The 12,671-nt window shown below is 31.7% G+C and overlaps 2 protein-coding genes across 3 annotated transcripts; both read right to left on the bottom strand.

Moving 5' to 3' along the window:
- Positions 1-318: 318 nt before the first annotated feature.
- Positions 319-5,574, bottom strand: LOC105780108 (kinesin-like protein KIN-14N). 2 transcript variants are annotated; one of them, XM_012604236.2, is made up of 17 exons: positions 5,362-5,574; positions 4,465-4,716; positions 4,240-4,384; positions 4,041-4,150; positions 3,796-3,915; positions 3,491-3,694; positions 2,902-3,078; positions 2,747-2,821; positions 2,518-2,664; positions 2,304-2,442; positions 2,074-2,183; positions 1,797-1,958; positions 1,487-1,695; positions 1,173-1,254; positions 953-1,057; positions 760-864; positions 319-517 (listed from the first exon to the last, which is right to left on the bottom strand). In XM_012604236.2, exons 1-17 carry the CDS (start codon positions 5,446-5,448, stop codon positions 338-340), a joined length of 2,409 nt encoding a protein of 802 aa, XP_012459690.1. In that variant the 5' UTR covers positions 5,449-5,574; the 3' UTR covers positions 319-337. The 2 variants fall into 2 exon arrangements, with proteins under 2 accessions (XP_012459690.1, XP_012459698.1); XM_012604244.2 differs by having other exon boundaries at positions 5,241-5,383.
- Positions 5,575-9,779: 4,205 nt separating this feature from the next.
- LOC105780121 (21.7 kDa class VI heat shock protein) lies at positions 9,780-10,997 on the bottom strand. The gene is made up of 2 exons (XM_012604255.2): positions 10,283-10,997; positions 9,780-10,185 (listed from the first exon to the last, which is right to left on the bottom strand). Exons 1-2 carry the CDS (start codon positions 10,593-10,595, stop codon positions 9,902-9,904), a joined length of 597 nt encoding a protein of 198 aa, XP_012459709.1. The 5' UTR covers positions 10,596-10,997; the 3' UTR covers positions 9,780-9,901.
- Positions 10,998-12,671: the final 1,674 nt, after the last annotated feature.

Below are 12,671 nucleotides of genomic sequence, written 5' to 3'. Positions count from 1 at the left end.
TGACTAAGAACAGTGAAATGGCCAAAATCTGCAGAATTTGTAAGGAGGTAGTAACCAATTTCAGCATAAAAATAAAAGTGAGAAAGAACAATAAATACTGTGATTTAATTATTGTATCGATTCCATATATGGGAAAGCTGAAGAAATCAGCTCAGCACAACTAAAAATACAAGTGCAATGACTAACTATACAAATTACAACCCGCGGTTTTATGTTAGAATCACTCTCATTTCTCTCAATCTACTAATACTGGTAATATAGATTCAGGTAACTAAAACAAGGTAAAGAAGCCCCTCCCCACCCCCACCCCCCAAAAAAAAAAAAAAAAAGAGAAGAATCAGCCGTAGCTCAAACGAGATTCTGAAGTCCTCATGTTGAGTTGTCGTCGTGGAGTACCTATCTCGCAAGCATTTACCCTGGCTGCGAAACGCAACGAGCAGAGGGACTCACCTGCCGAGGAGGGTTCAGGAGATATATTTACAAACATTAAAGTCTTTGAGTCTCCACCTAGACAGGGCTGTGGTCCATGGAATTAGAAAAAAGGGTCAGAAATGAGCAAGAATCAGATAGAACAACAGAAATGATACTTCCAAATATAGAATATTTTGTCTCCTTGATAATTTTTACCAAAAAGGAAAACAGTTAGTATAAACAAATAAGATTCGACAGCAGCAATCTTTTATACACTTTACTAGGCCTTATCATCAGCATATGAACATGTTTTTCGTAGGCAAAAAACTTTATGTATACAGGTTTTACCTGAAGAAGATAAGTGAGCTTGGAGTTTCTAAATGGTACATGATCCTCCTTCTTTGCCAATGCAAATATAACATCAGCTAAAGATGATAGACTTTTATTAATTGCCTGAATAAAATTGAAAAACAAAATGTTAAAAAATGGAGAAGAAACAAGGAATATATAATGAAATTAAATAATAAGTATAGTTAAATACTTGAGTCTCCTTTAATCGGTCCCCTGTTGAGCCACTCTTGGAAAGACGCTCACTTCCAGCAAGATCAATCAGATTCAAGACACCTTGTACTTGTTGTTCTGTGCTCTGGTGGAGAGTAGGAACGTGGTTAAAACTAACGGTGCATTAGCTAATGGAACAAAAGATTGAGACTGAAGGAGCTTTATATCTGCATGGATTATAGCAAAAACAACACTCGTACCTCATTAACACCAGTTATTCGCATAGTGAAAACAAAATGACTTCTTGATGATTGTTCATTCATTTGAGTTTTTCCAACAGATCTGAATTAGTCAAGCAAAAACATCATCAGTCCATGAATCACTGTTAGAAAGAATTCTAACATGGAAAAGACAAATCTCATTTGTTTATTTTTCAAAAATGCCATAGAAAACAGTTATATGTAAATATGAGTGGTCCATACGTGTATATAGCATTGTCCGTATTTCTCTTCTGAAATTTTCAATAGAACTGAGTTTGGATACAAACAATACAATGCATACTCTAAAATGTTACCTGCTATGAGCAGCTCGGTCTAAAAGATACTTGACCTCTCTGCTACTTTGAACATCCACAATAGTAAGATCTGAAACTTGTGTGTTTCCATTTGCATCATGTTTAATAGTATATTGCTTTCCAGCAACACCATTTTCGATTCGTGATGCATCCTTGTTTGTTGATAATAAATCACGAATGGTTTCATTGTATATTTCTAACATGGAGACCTGTGGACATTTGTTGAAGGAAAAGTTCACTAATTATCCAGAGAAGATATGAACAAAGTAGACTACAGAAAAAGCAAACCAAGGAGGAAAAAGAAATAAACCTGCATTTCATATCTCCAGCCTTGAGGTTGAAGTGCTTGCTTAGTTTGAAATATTTGCTCTAATGAGCGTGGTATTAATCCCTTCTCATCTGGTTGACCTGGTTTTCCCATCATGGTATAGGTTTTACCCGAACCTGTTTGCCCATAGGCAAAAATGCAAACCTGTTGAAAGATAAAACAGTTGTATGATTAAGCATTTACTATACTAGTACTACTGCTATCACATTATTGTATCCAGGAAAGTCTTATAATATTTACAAACAAATGTAAATATAACCTTGTAACCGTCAAGAGCACTTTGGACAAGTTGTGATATTTCTACAAAAACTTCCTCTTGTGATGCATCAGGCATAAATACTTTGTCAAAAGTGAAAGAATGCTTTTGCGCTGATAGATAATAAACAAACATCAAATGAGCTTTTGATGTTCAGAACAGAAAAATAGGTAATGAAATCGAATAGCATTTTATGATAAGAGTTTTATAATTTAAGTAAATTGGTTCACTACCATTTTGTGTCATGTCAATGCCACGTCCCAGATATTCCATTGACGTGGGATAAGAGAAAACCTTTGCCTGATTACTTGAACTGTCATCAGGCAATTGAGGCCGCACTCTACAAAATACACGGATGTTCCCTTTCAATTCCTAGAATCATAAAAGCAGTCAGTTAGGAAACATATTTGTTGTAATGTTAACATAAGTTATAGTTTAGAACATTACCAATATAGTATTATGCAACTTCTTACGCAGCTTTTCCCCTTCTATAAGCTTAAATTCTGCATCTTCCAAGCGATTCTGCAACTCCTCAATGAGTTTCTTTTGCCCTTCAAATTCATTTCTTGTCTCGAATATGGACATATCAGACATCTAAAATTGGGAAAGAAGCAAGATTATGATAGGATAAACATAAAATGCTGTAAATAGTTTTCTCAAAAATAGATGAAATAACCTGTAATTTCCTCTCTGCAACTGCTAGTTGGTCGTGCAAAATTTGTATTTGATTGCCTTGTGACAAGCATTTTTCCTGTAAACGGTCCAAAACATATCAGAATATATTCATGTCTAATGGAAAAGCAAAATAAATAGAAAAAAAAGGAAAGTAACCTCTAATTCGCTTGAATTGGTAGCCAACTCTTTGTATTTCGATACTTCAGCAGCTAGACTTTGCACTTGCTGTTGATAGTGTTCACGATCTTCTCGGGTCTGGTGTAACTCCATTCTAAGGCATGCAACTTCATTCAGCAAAGCATCTTTCTGCTTCATAACTTCATCTTGGGAAGCCTAACCCGAAGAAAAAAGAAAAGGCACCAGCAACCAATATGTCAATACTTGAGCTTCTTTTAACCCGTAAATTACCTAATTAGCCACCAATTTAAATCTTTTAACAAACATATGATTTTCATTTCAATATATTCAACTCAACAAAGCAGATCACCTATTTATAACATTTCCAAGAAACTTGCAGCATCTTAGAACTTTAAAGAAATCAAACATCTTGAAACAAAATTCTCAACTATGATAAGAATTTTATTTTTTGATGAGTTGATAAAAATAAAATGTAGATAAGTTATGGCTAGAAAATTCACTAGGGAAGACCTAACTACAAGCTTAACGTGCCATAGAAAGGCCAGATTACTAGACACAATAAAAATATGTAATATAAGAGATGGCTTTCCAATGCATGGAAACTCACTATAGATGACATAAGTTGATCTTGCAATGATTTATGTTGACCCCTTAAGGTGTGAAGATTCTCCACTATGGCTGATCTCTCTTTCTCTCCTCGCTTAATGGTTTCATGAGCTGTATCAAGATCTGTCTGGAGTTTACTGTTGTATAACTGTAAACTCGAGTTGTACTCTTGTAGTAGCTTGTACATATCATTAATTGATGCTATCTGCAGCGTTCAAGAATTGTATCAGCTAACAAAAGTGAGCTAAATGCAAATGCCGCGTTCAAGAACTTTGATAAGATTAAATTTTCAGTCTTATATTTTACCCTTTGATTGGCACCATCAAGCTCGCCTTGAACTTTCTCGAGCTCTTCTGAAAGAGAAGCTTGTGACCTTTCAATACTAGTTCGAGCTTCTTTTTCTTTAGTAAGTGAATCTACTGCAGCCTGATTGTCACGTTCAAAATAACTGATCACTTTCCATTTTCCAAACACACAAAAATAAATATATACGTGTGTAAAACAATGACAACAAAAATTCTATGACTATTTACATATATAGAGCTCCTTACCTTCTTCTCTGATTCTTCTTTTGCGAGCTTATCTTGTAAGGAAGCCAAGCTTTTTCTAAGCTCCAAAATAATCAAATTAAGTTCTTCCTCCTTGTTGTTTAGAGCCACCTCTACAAGAAAATATGTTATTTTATATCAAAAGATAATTAACCATTACAATTATAAATCATATAAAACAAAGAGAATAAATGGAACATACCCATTTCAGAGCATCTTCTCTCAGTCAATTCCGAAGCATTTCTTAATTTCTCTTGCTCAAATGCATACTCTCCCTCAAGTTCTTGGAACCACTTAATGCATAGCCTAAGTCTCTTTATATACTCCATCATATTCTCACATCTCTCCTGAATAACCAACCAAATTAAGCGAAGATCAACACTAATTCGAACTGAACCACCGGAAATACAATGAAAAACACACTCACCTTATAGTTAAATTTGTTCTTGTACTTCATTTTCTCATTCACTAATGCTTCCACATCCTCTCTAGTGAACTCAATGCCACCACATTCTGAACCCGCATTACTCGCAGGTGCGCTACTGAGGTCAAGATCTTGGGAGCCATTTACAAGTGAGAAAGCTAGTCTGAGCCTACCATTATTTGCAGTGCCAACCATTTTTTCAAATCCAAGCCTTTGTCCCTTATCTTCACTCACCACATCAGCAATGTATTTCTTCTGCAAATCCAATAAACATTTCACCCACAAAATGGGAAGGCAAAATCAGCCTCTATTCTTTATTCCCAAAAGAATAGTAAGAAACAAAATTTACCCATTAATGGAAATAGCTAAAGATTGGAACTTTACATCCAGAAAAAGGAAAATATCCAAAAATAGCAGGAAGTAATTGAGCTACACAATTGAAGCTTCGCCCCAAATTTTGGGACAAAAAGCCAATCTAAACCTCCATATGACTAAAAGGTACTTACTAACAAACAGACCATGTAAATTCAGTCCTATCCAGAAAATGAAAAATAAATAGATGAAAAAAACTTAAAATTAATATTAAATCCCAAAATGAAAAAAGAAAAAGGTACCCGAAAACAAGAAAATCATGAATATCGAATCTTTAACAAGAAATGGGGAAAAACAAGAAGAGGTCTTCCATTCCAACATAACCAAATGCACGGTAAAATAATCTAACCAACCCCCAAAATGGGGTTAAAGCAAATTTCGAATCCAAATTGAAAAACAGAACATACCCATTAACAAGAAGAACATGAAGATTGAATCTTTATCAAAAACATTGTGAAAGGCAAACAACCCTCAGTATTTCAACCATAGACAAGTACTTGAAAGAAACAAAAACAGAAAGGAACTTACTTTTAAAGAGCTTGGGGTGATAGTGGAAGTAGTTGTGAGAGTAGTGTTATGTTGAAATGGAGGTTTGTTCTGGTTCTTTGAACCCATTTTTGAAGCAGAAAAAGAGAGAGAATGAGAAGCTGTAAGATGTTGGAGGCAGTAAATTTTTGGGTCTAGCAAAGTAGGGCCATGAATTGCATTCAAAGCTACCAATCGTGCATCGCAGCCGTTGCTTTTACCACCAAGGATATGATGAAGATGATGATTATATGATCAAACAAAAAGACACTATGAAATCAATAAAAAATTTCTTTAATTTAATCTCTTCTAAAAGAAATTTACAAATGTGATGTCAAAGCTTTTAATTTTGTTGGTAAAAAATTGTTTTTGGTTTCAAAATAAGAGTTAGTTTTGGACTTCTATTACCGTTGGGATTTGAATTTTTTAAAAGTGGGGATCTCGCGGAATTTTGTACAGTGTTTGAAGGCTTGAAGGAATCTCTTTTTGGCTTGGTATGACAAGTCTACCCCTCTATTCTGCAAGAAAGATTGCCATTTTGTTGAGGTTAAAATTGTCTAATTACATTGTGATGTTGATAGCTTTTGCTCCCCTTAATATTTTAAAATTGAAACTTTCAAAAAATATATATACTTTATAAAATTGAAATTACATTTTCATAAAAGAATAATATCCTAAATACATATTAGATTAGAGAAATTATTTTTAATACGGGTAAGTAGAAATTATTTTATGGACCTTTTTCACCACATCATTCATGGTCTCATCCAATTAAAAGAGGGCATATCATCTTTTTTTTTTCCACTGTACATTTGAACTAAATTTCCAAATCAAATATGACATGTCCTTTTTTAATTAGACTAGATCATAGATGATATGATGGTAAGTATCCATAAAATAATTTATCCGAGATAAGAGTTTTTTAAAAATTAAATTTTATATTTACTTTTTTTTAATAATAATCTCATTATAGGTTATCATATCTTTTTTTTTTATAAAATGCCTAAAACTATCCGTAGCCCCTCTCAACTTACGTCATTTTGCATTAGTAATAATATCAATGCCAATCGAGTTAAGACTCAATCGACACTATAAAAATTTTGTATAAATCAATTTAGAATATTAATAAATTTGTTAGTTGATTAAAATAGGCTCCTACAAAACCTAAATTATAAGCAAAAAAAGAGGAAGGTATATACAAATTAGTTGTAAGATAGACCAAACTATGTATATATCAACCAAAAACTAAGCTTAAAGCTTTTGAACGACCGCATAAAATAAGGAGAAAAAAAGAAAGGAAATTACCAACCTACCTACATTATTGATTCATTTATATTTAAACTAGTAATGATTAGGTACAATAATGTAACAATAATATACTTGTATGTATATATGAGAAAATAATATTGGTTGGGGTGGTCTCAATATATATAAAATAACGTGATTGAAGTTAGAGATGTATATTTGTTTTCCCCATGTTCTTGGTCTTACTTTACTGCGCATTACCTCATTTGTTTATGTTTATCGTTTCGAAATTCTAAATAGGTCTTACAATTTTACTGGTTTAATAACAAAAATAATCTCTCTTTGCCGATACACATATGGTTGGCAAATCCCTTTAGTCATTTGGTATAATAGAGAGAGAGGGTCATTCAAGTGGTCCTTTCAACTTCTCTGTCTGCCTAAGAGAGGCTTCTTCTTTACCCATGTCTTTTTTTTTGTTTATCCCAAGCGTGTTGCATTAATCTCATAGGATTGTGCTGTTGGGTCACTTTTTCACCTTTATTTTATACCCCAAACATTGATGAATTTTGTTTACCTAATAAAAAATAAGACTACCCATCTTTCTCTTACAATTTGGTTTGATGCTCCTTGGTTCGATTCATGGTTTTTTTAATCCTATTTAATATCTCCATCAGTTGCATTTGATTTCATAATCAATGATGAAATTGTAATATCGATATAAAACCATGGATTAAGTTTGGTAATGTGCATGAACTGAAATAAAGAGCAACAAAGCTAGGGTTTGCATGTGAGCAAAGTTGATAAACCAATATTAATTTTAGGTGGAATTTTGACTTTAAGGGATCCAATTGCCTCTTTCTCAAGCAAAATCTGTCCTTTAATATTTCTCTGCTTTAACTTGAAGATGATGCAAGGTATTAAGCTTTGGAAAAATCTTCCCTTTTTCCTTTTTTTTTTTCTCTCTTGAAATTCTTGATTAAATTGCATGCTGAAAAACATTAATTAAATTAAGCTGTTAGGTATGGAAAATTAATAAACAATTGACAAATAATATAAAGTTTGGTGCACTTAGAAATTAAAATTCACCATACAAATTAAAAAAACCCATTTTTATTTATTAAAAAATCCTCAAATTATTGAATTCTTTTAACATAAATTTCAAGTTTAATTATTATAATAACAATTGATGGGATCTATGTTCTGTATTGCTAACAAAACTTTTTCCTCTTTGTCTTCCATATAAGCTTCTTGCCAGTTAGTAGTTTAGCTTAATCAATAATTTATCCCACAAAAAATGATTATTAATTAAAAAGAAAAAGGAATTGTCCAAGTGAAACTCCATTTTTATTGGTTAATCCGGGAGATGAGATCTTAATATTGGATGTTATATTTGGCTAATGTGTGCGAGATGCCCTCTTCAAGCACATGGCAGATTATTAAAGCTATTAGATCCTAATATAAATTGGTTTAATTTAATTAAATGGCCGGTTCAGACTATTAGTTTGACTGATATATATAAAAATAAACATGTTTAGCAAGTTAATCCAAGATCTTAGACCAAAAATGTTGGATAAAAATGATGGGAGGCCTGCAGGGAAATATATATATATATATGAAAGAATGTTTTTTTTTTCAAGGTATAAGAATAAGACACTGAAAGTAACCTTATTGCTAAATCAAATGATGAACTTTGGATGGTGTTAAGTCATCTAAAATGTATGGGAAAATGCCAAATTCTCCTGCATTTCTAATCTTACGTATGGATTTGGTTGTATTGTTTGTTTCGGAAGTAAAGATGGTTTCGTTTTTTCTAAAAAAGTACCCTTTTTTTTATGTACGAATAATACTGTTATTTGTCAAAACTTATTCTGAATCCGGCTATCTCTTGGAAAGCACAGTTAATCATACCCTAATCTAGGGAATTAAATGATCCCATATCGATTATTTAAGGATTGTGTTGTGAATATATATTAAAAGGTTCTCATAATTTTTCTCAGCATTAAAATAACTTGTTTTTTAAGTTTGTTGCTCTTAAATTTGTCATTAAGTGAAGTATTGGTTGGCAAAACAAGGTTACGTGTGTATTCCCCTTTTGGTAGAGTTGTTAAAACATCCTTATATTTATTTAATCTTTAACATATGTAAATATATATCTTATTGTATAATAACACATTTAATTCTCAATACTTATATATTCTATCAATTTAACCTCAAACTTCTTAACTAAAGCTTTCAACTTTTAAAATAGAGGCATTTTACACCTATAAAATTATAAAACCCAAAAATAAAAAACTATGATATATGTTTATGTTTTACATTAAAACAGTACACGTGGATACATGACACTTAAGTTTTGGGTCTAAAGCTTCTTAGTTTTGAGTTTAATGGACTTACATTTGCCTTTAATTTTAATCTTAAAAGAAAAATAATTATAATATATATGGGTTAAATTTGATGTATTGATGATATAATTTATGTATTATCAATAAATTATATGATAATAAATTATTTAATATTTTCAAATATAAATTAAATTTCATTTTGATTAATGTGTCATAATTTGATTCAATATATTATCAGTGTATACCACCGAATATAAACAAACATATATAGGAAAAAGTATTAAAATAGTTTAATAAAAATCCATTTACCTCTTGTGGTTTGAAAAATATCCAATCACTCTCTTTAGGTTTGATGAAAAATATACTAGCCTCTAACATATATTTATCGAATGAGTTTTAAATAAAATAACAATTTTGTTCTCCTCAAACTTTATATTCAATCAAATTCAACTAAAAATAATAAAAATTTAATTAATTATAAAAATATTTTAATTATTATTAAATTAAAATATAAGTTGCACCATATCCTAACCATTTGTTTTATTTCTCTATTTTTAGGGGTTACAAATCTGTAGACAAGTTTTAGTTAGGAAATTTGAGAATCAAATTAATAGAACTTATAAATGTAAAGGGTTTAATTTATTGAATTATTTGGAATTAGGATCAAATTGATAGAATATATAAGTATTGAGAACTAAATGTGTTATTATATCAGTTAGAAAAAGGCCTTCCATTATCAATTTGTAGTGGGTGATCAAAACATGAACGAATTCAAATGTTAGTAACTAAATTAAATTTTTTTTTTAAATGGGATGACCAAAACAAGAACACAAATATAATTAAAATTTTTAAAATTGGATGACCAAAAATACAAATATATATATATATATAATCACATAAAAGTTTCCATTCATATGGTCATGTTAGCTTAGCAGTGTGGGTAATTTGTTTCACATTCATTCCGAAATTTTTGGCTGCTGGATTTTCATCTCAAGGGTACCAAAATACAAAGGATTTCTGGGAATTCTAATCTCTAAAACCACACCATTAGTGAGGAAAGCCTCTATTTTTCTGCAATCTGCATCTTCTGGCAGCTCAAGCCTCCTTACGTATCCATATAACCACCAATTGCAGCTTCTCCAATCCTTTGCCTTGCCTTCCCTTTGCTGCTTTACTTGTCCACTAATTTCCATAATTTTCCCTTTCTCAACATGGATTTGTATGTTAGTTTTCCCCACTCCTGCTTTTAATCATCATTCATCAGTCTTTGATCAAAATATGCCATATCCATACATACATATATATGTTGTAGCATCAAAGTGTTTCAAAGGACTTACCTGGAAGTGGTGCTTTAAGTACATAAGCCTGGTCTGTGTGAAACCAATCAACTGTGGTCTTGCCGGAGTTCCTTAGATTATATAACAAGGTGTCTGAATCAAAATCCCACAGGGGAAAGGCGTCTGACGGATCAAAGAATTTCCCAAACAACAAGGGACTAAACAATGACCCTTCCCCAAACACCTTATGCATTGTAATTGGACCACCGTGCTGGGACAGTAACCTCTTCAACACATCTTCATGTAACGAAATGCACCATTTCTGAGGAGTTTGATCATCTGTTTGAACTTCAAGTTTAATGCAACTACTCATAGAAAATGTAATGATTTGAGACTTTTGTGGGAAAAAAGTTTCCTGGGGAGTTTGGCACCTTATAGTGTGTTAGAGGAGAGAGTGAACAAATTCCCTGGGAATATTTCGAAGAGTGTAAAGATTTTTTATTTTTTTTTTAAAAAGAAGTGGAATCATTCTCTTGAGGACTGAATTTGATGCTTTTCTGATGATCCACTATAGAAGATGTGGTAAAATTATGATGTTTATTGCAGAGAATCTTATGTAGAACAATCTATTCTTGAATGTGGTAGTCTGAGTCTTCCACTTAATAATTTTGGTAAAAGTTAGAGAAAATAAGAGGTGGTTAAGCACAAACAGTAAGAAATAGGCTTAGATTGTTAGAGAAGAAGATTAGAGAGCATAGAAGGTCAAGCACTTCTGTTTCTGTGAGAAGAATCTTGGTCATTATTCTTTTCTTGAATGAAAAGATAAAAGAACATGGTGGTAGCATCATGATCAGGCACGGTGGCTTAAACTGTGTAGACTTCAACTCCAAGCAAAGAGTCCCTCTAAGTGGTAATAGTCTCATGAGATTTGTTCATAGCCCCAAATATTGAAAAGAAATTTAAAAATAATTAAACTTAAAATTCGTTAATTGATTTCTTTTAATTAACAATTTTCATGGTTAATCGTTATTATGTTGATGCAGTCATTGACTGTAGTTGAGTTATGGAAATTCAAGCCAACAAAAAATAAAAGATTAAAATATATTATAAGTCTATATACTCTTTATAAATTTGGAATTTAGCCTTTATATTTAAATCCAAATCAACAAAAAAATAAAAGATTAAAATATATTATAAGTCTATATACTCTTTATAAATTTAGAATTTAACCTCTATATTTTTATTTTCAAGACTATATAGTTCACTTACTTTTCAGATTTCAAAGTCAAGATGATTTACGTGATATTTCAAATAAAAAATACTTACTAATTAAAAGATATCTTATAATAAACTTAAAAGCAAAGTACAAAAACTAAATCATGGATTCATAAGCCCACGTGGAAGCTGAAAAATCAATAGCCCGGCAATATCACAAAACCAAAAACAAAATATAAGCCCAGTTCAAAGGCAAAGCATTTGATGCCGGCAATTCCAAATTACCAGCATTAAACAAAACTAATAAAAAAACTTAATTCTAAATGGCTGTTCAACTAACCTTGCACAAAAGAAAGAAAATTCATTTCATTAGAAACAGAACACAAACTCAACTCTGCAGAGTATAGGCGTCAACTACAAAATAGTAAAATACTACAAGAATAATTAAAAAAATAGATTATACCTTACTTTAATATGATTAAAAACCAAAAAAATAACCCAATTAGACATATACTTGCAATAATTTGCTATACAATTTTTTATTGAAAAATGGCTTCGCATTAGCTAAATCACTATAGTAAAAAAGGTTTTTAGCGGCGTCTTTTGGGCCTATAGCAGTGCCACTAAAACAATTTGCGGCGTTTTGATAAGCGCCTCAAAAAACGCCACTATAGATAACGCCGCTAAACTTTGCAGCGTTTATATGGAAAAACGCCGCTATAGATCATAACCTTTAGCGGCTTTTCTCACAAAAACGCCGCTATAGAACATGACCTTTAGCGGCATTGCTCACAAAAATGCCGCTATAGGTCATGTTCTTTAGCGGCGCTTTCCCCCAAAAACGTTGGTGGAAAAATGCCCCTAACTTTAGCAGATTTTTAACAACCCATTTTCATTCATATAGAACCCGAATTGTCAACATAATTTCCTGTAACATCAAATCCAACCAAAAACTGCAAATCTAAATGATACTTCAAATCCAACGAAAGAAATATGTATATAATCAAAATTAATAAATGAAATAGCAAAATTTATTATATTTAAAAGTTATATTGTTAAAATATTCTCACAATAAGAAAACAAACGTCTAAGATGGCGGATTCTGCGACTGCTGAAACATCTTCATCCTATTCTGAAGCTGTAGCTGGAGTTCGTCATATTTTTTGTTTGCCTCTACTTTAAGTTGTAGCTGGAGCTCTTCATATTTTCTTTGAGCCTCTGCTTCTCTCAATGC

Source organism: Gossypium raimondii, chromosome 1, assembly GCF_025698545.1.
Source record: "Gossypium raimondii isolate GPD5lz chromosome 1, ASM2569854v1, whole genome shotgun sequence".
Classification (NCBI taxonomy): Eukaryota; Viridiplantae; Streptophyta; class Magnoliopsida; order Malvales; family Malvaceae; genus Gossypium; species Gossypium raimondii.
The sequence above is the reverse complement of the archived record's forward strand: the minus strand, read 5'-3'. Positions and strand labels throughout refer to the sequence as shown.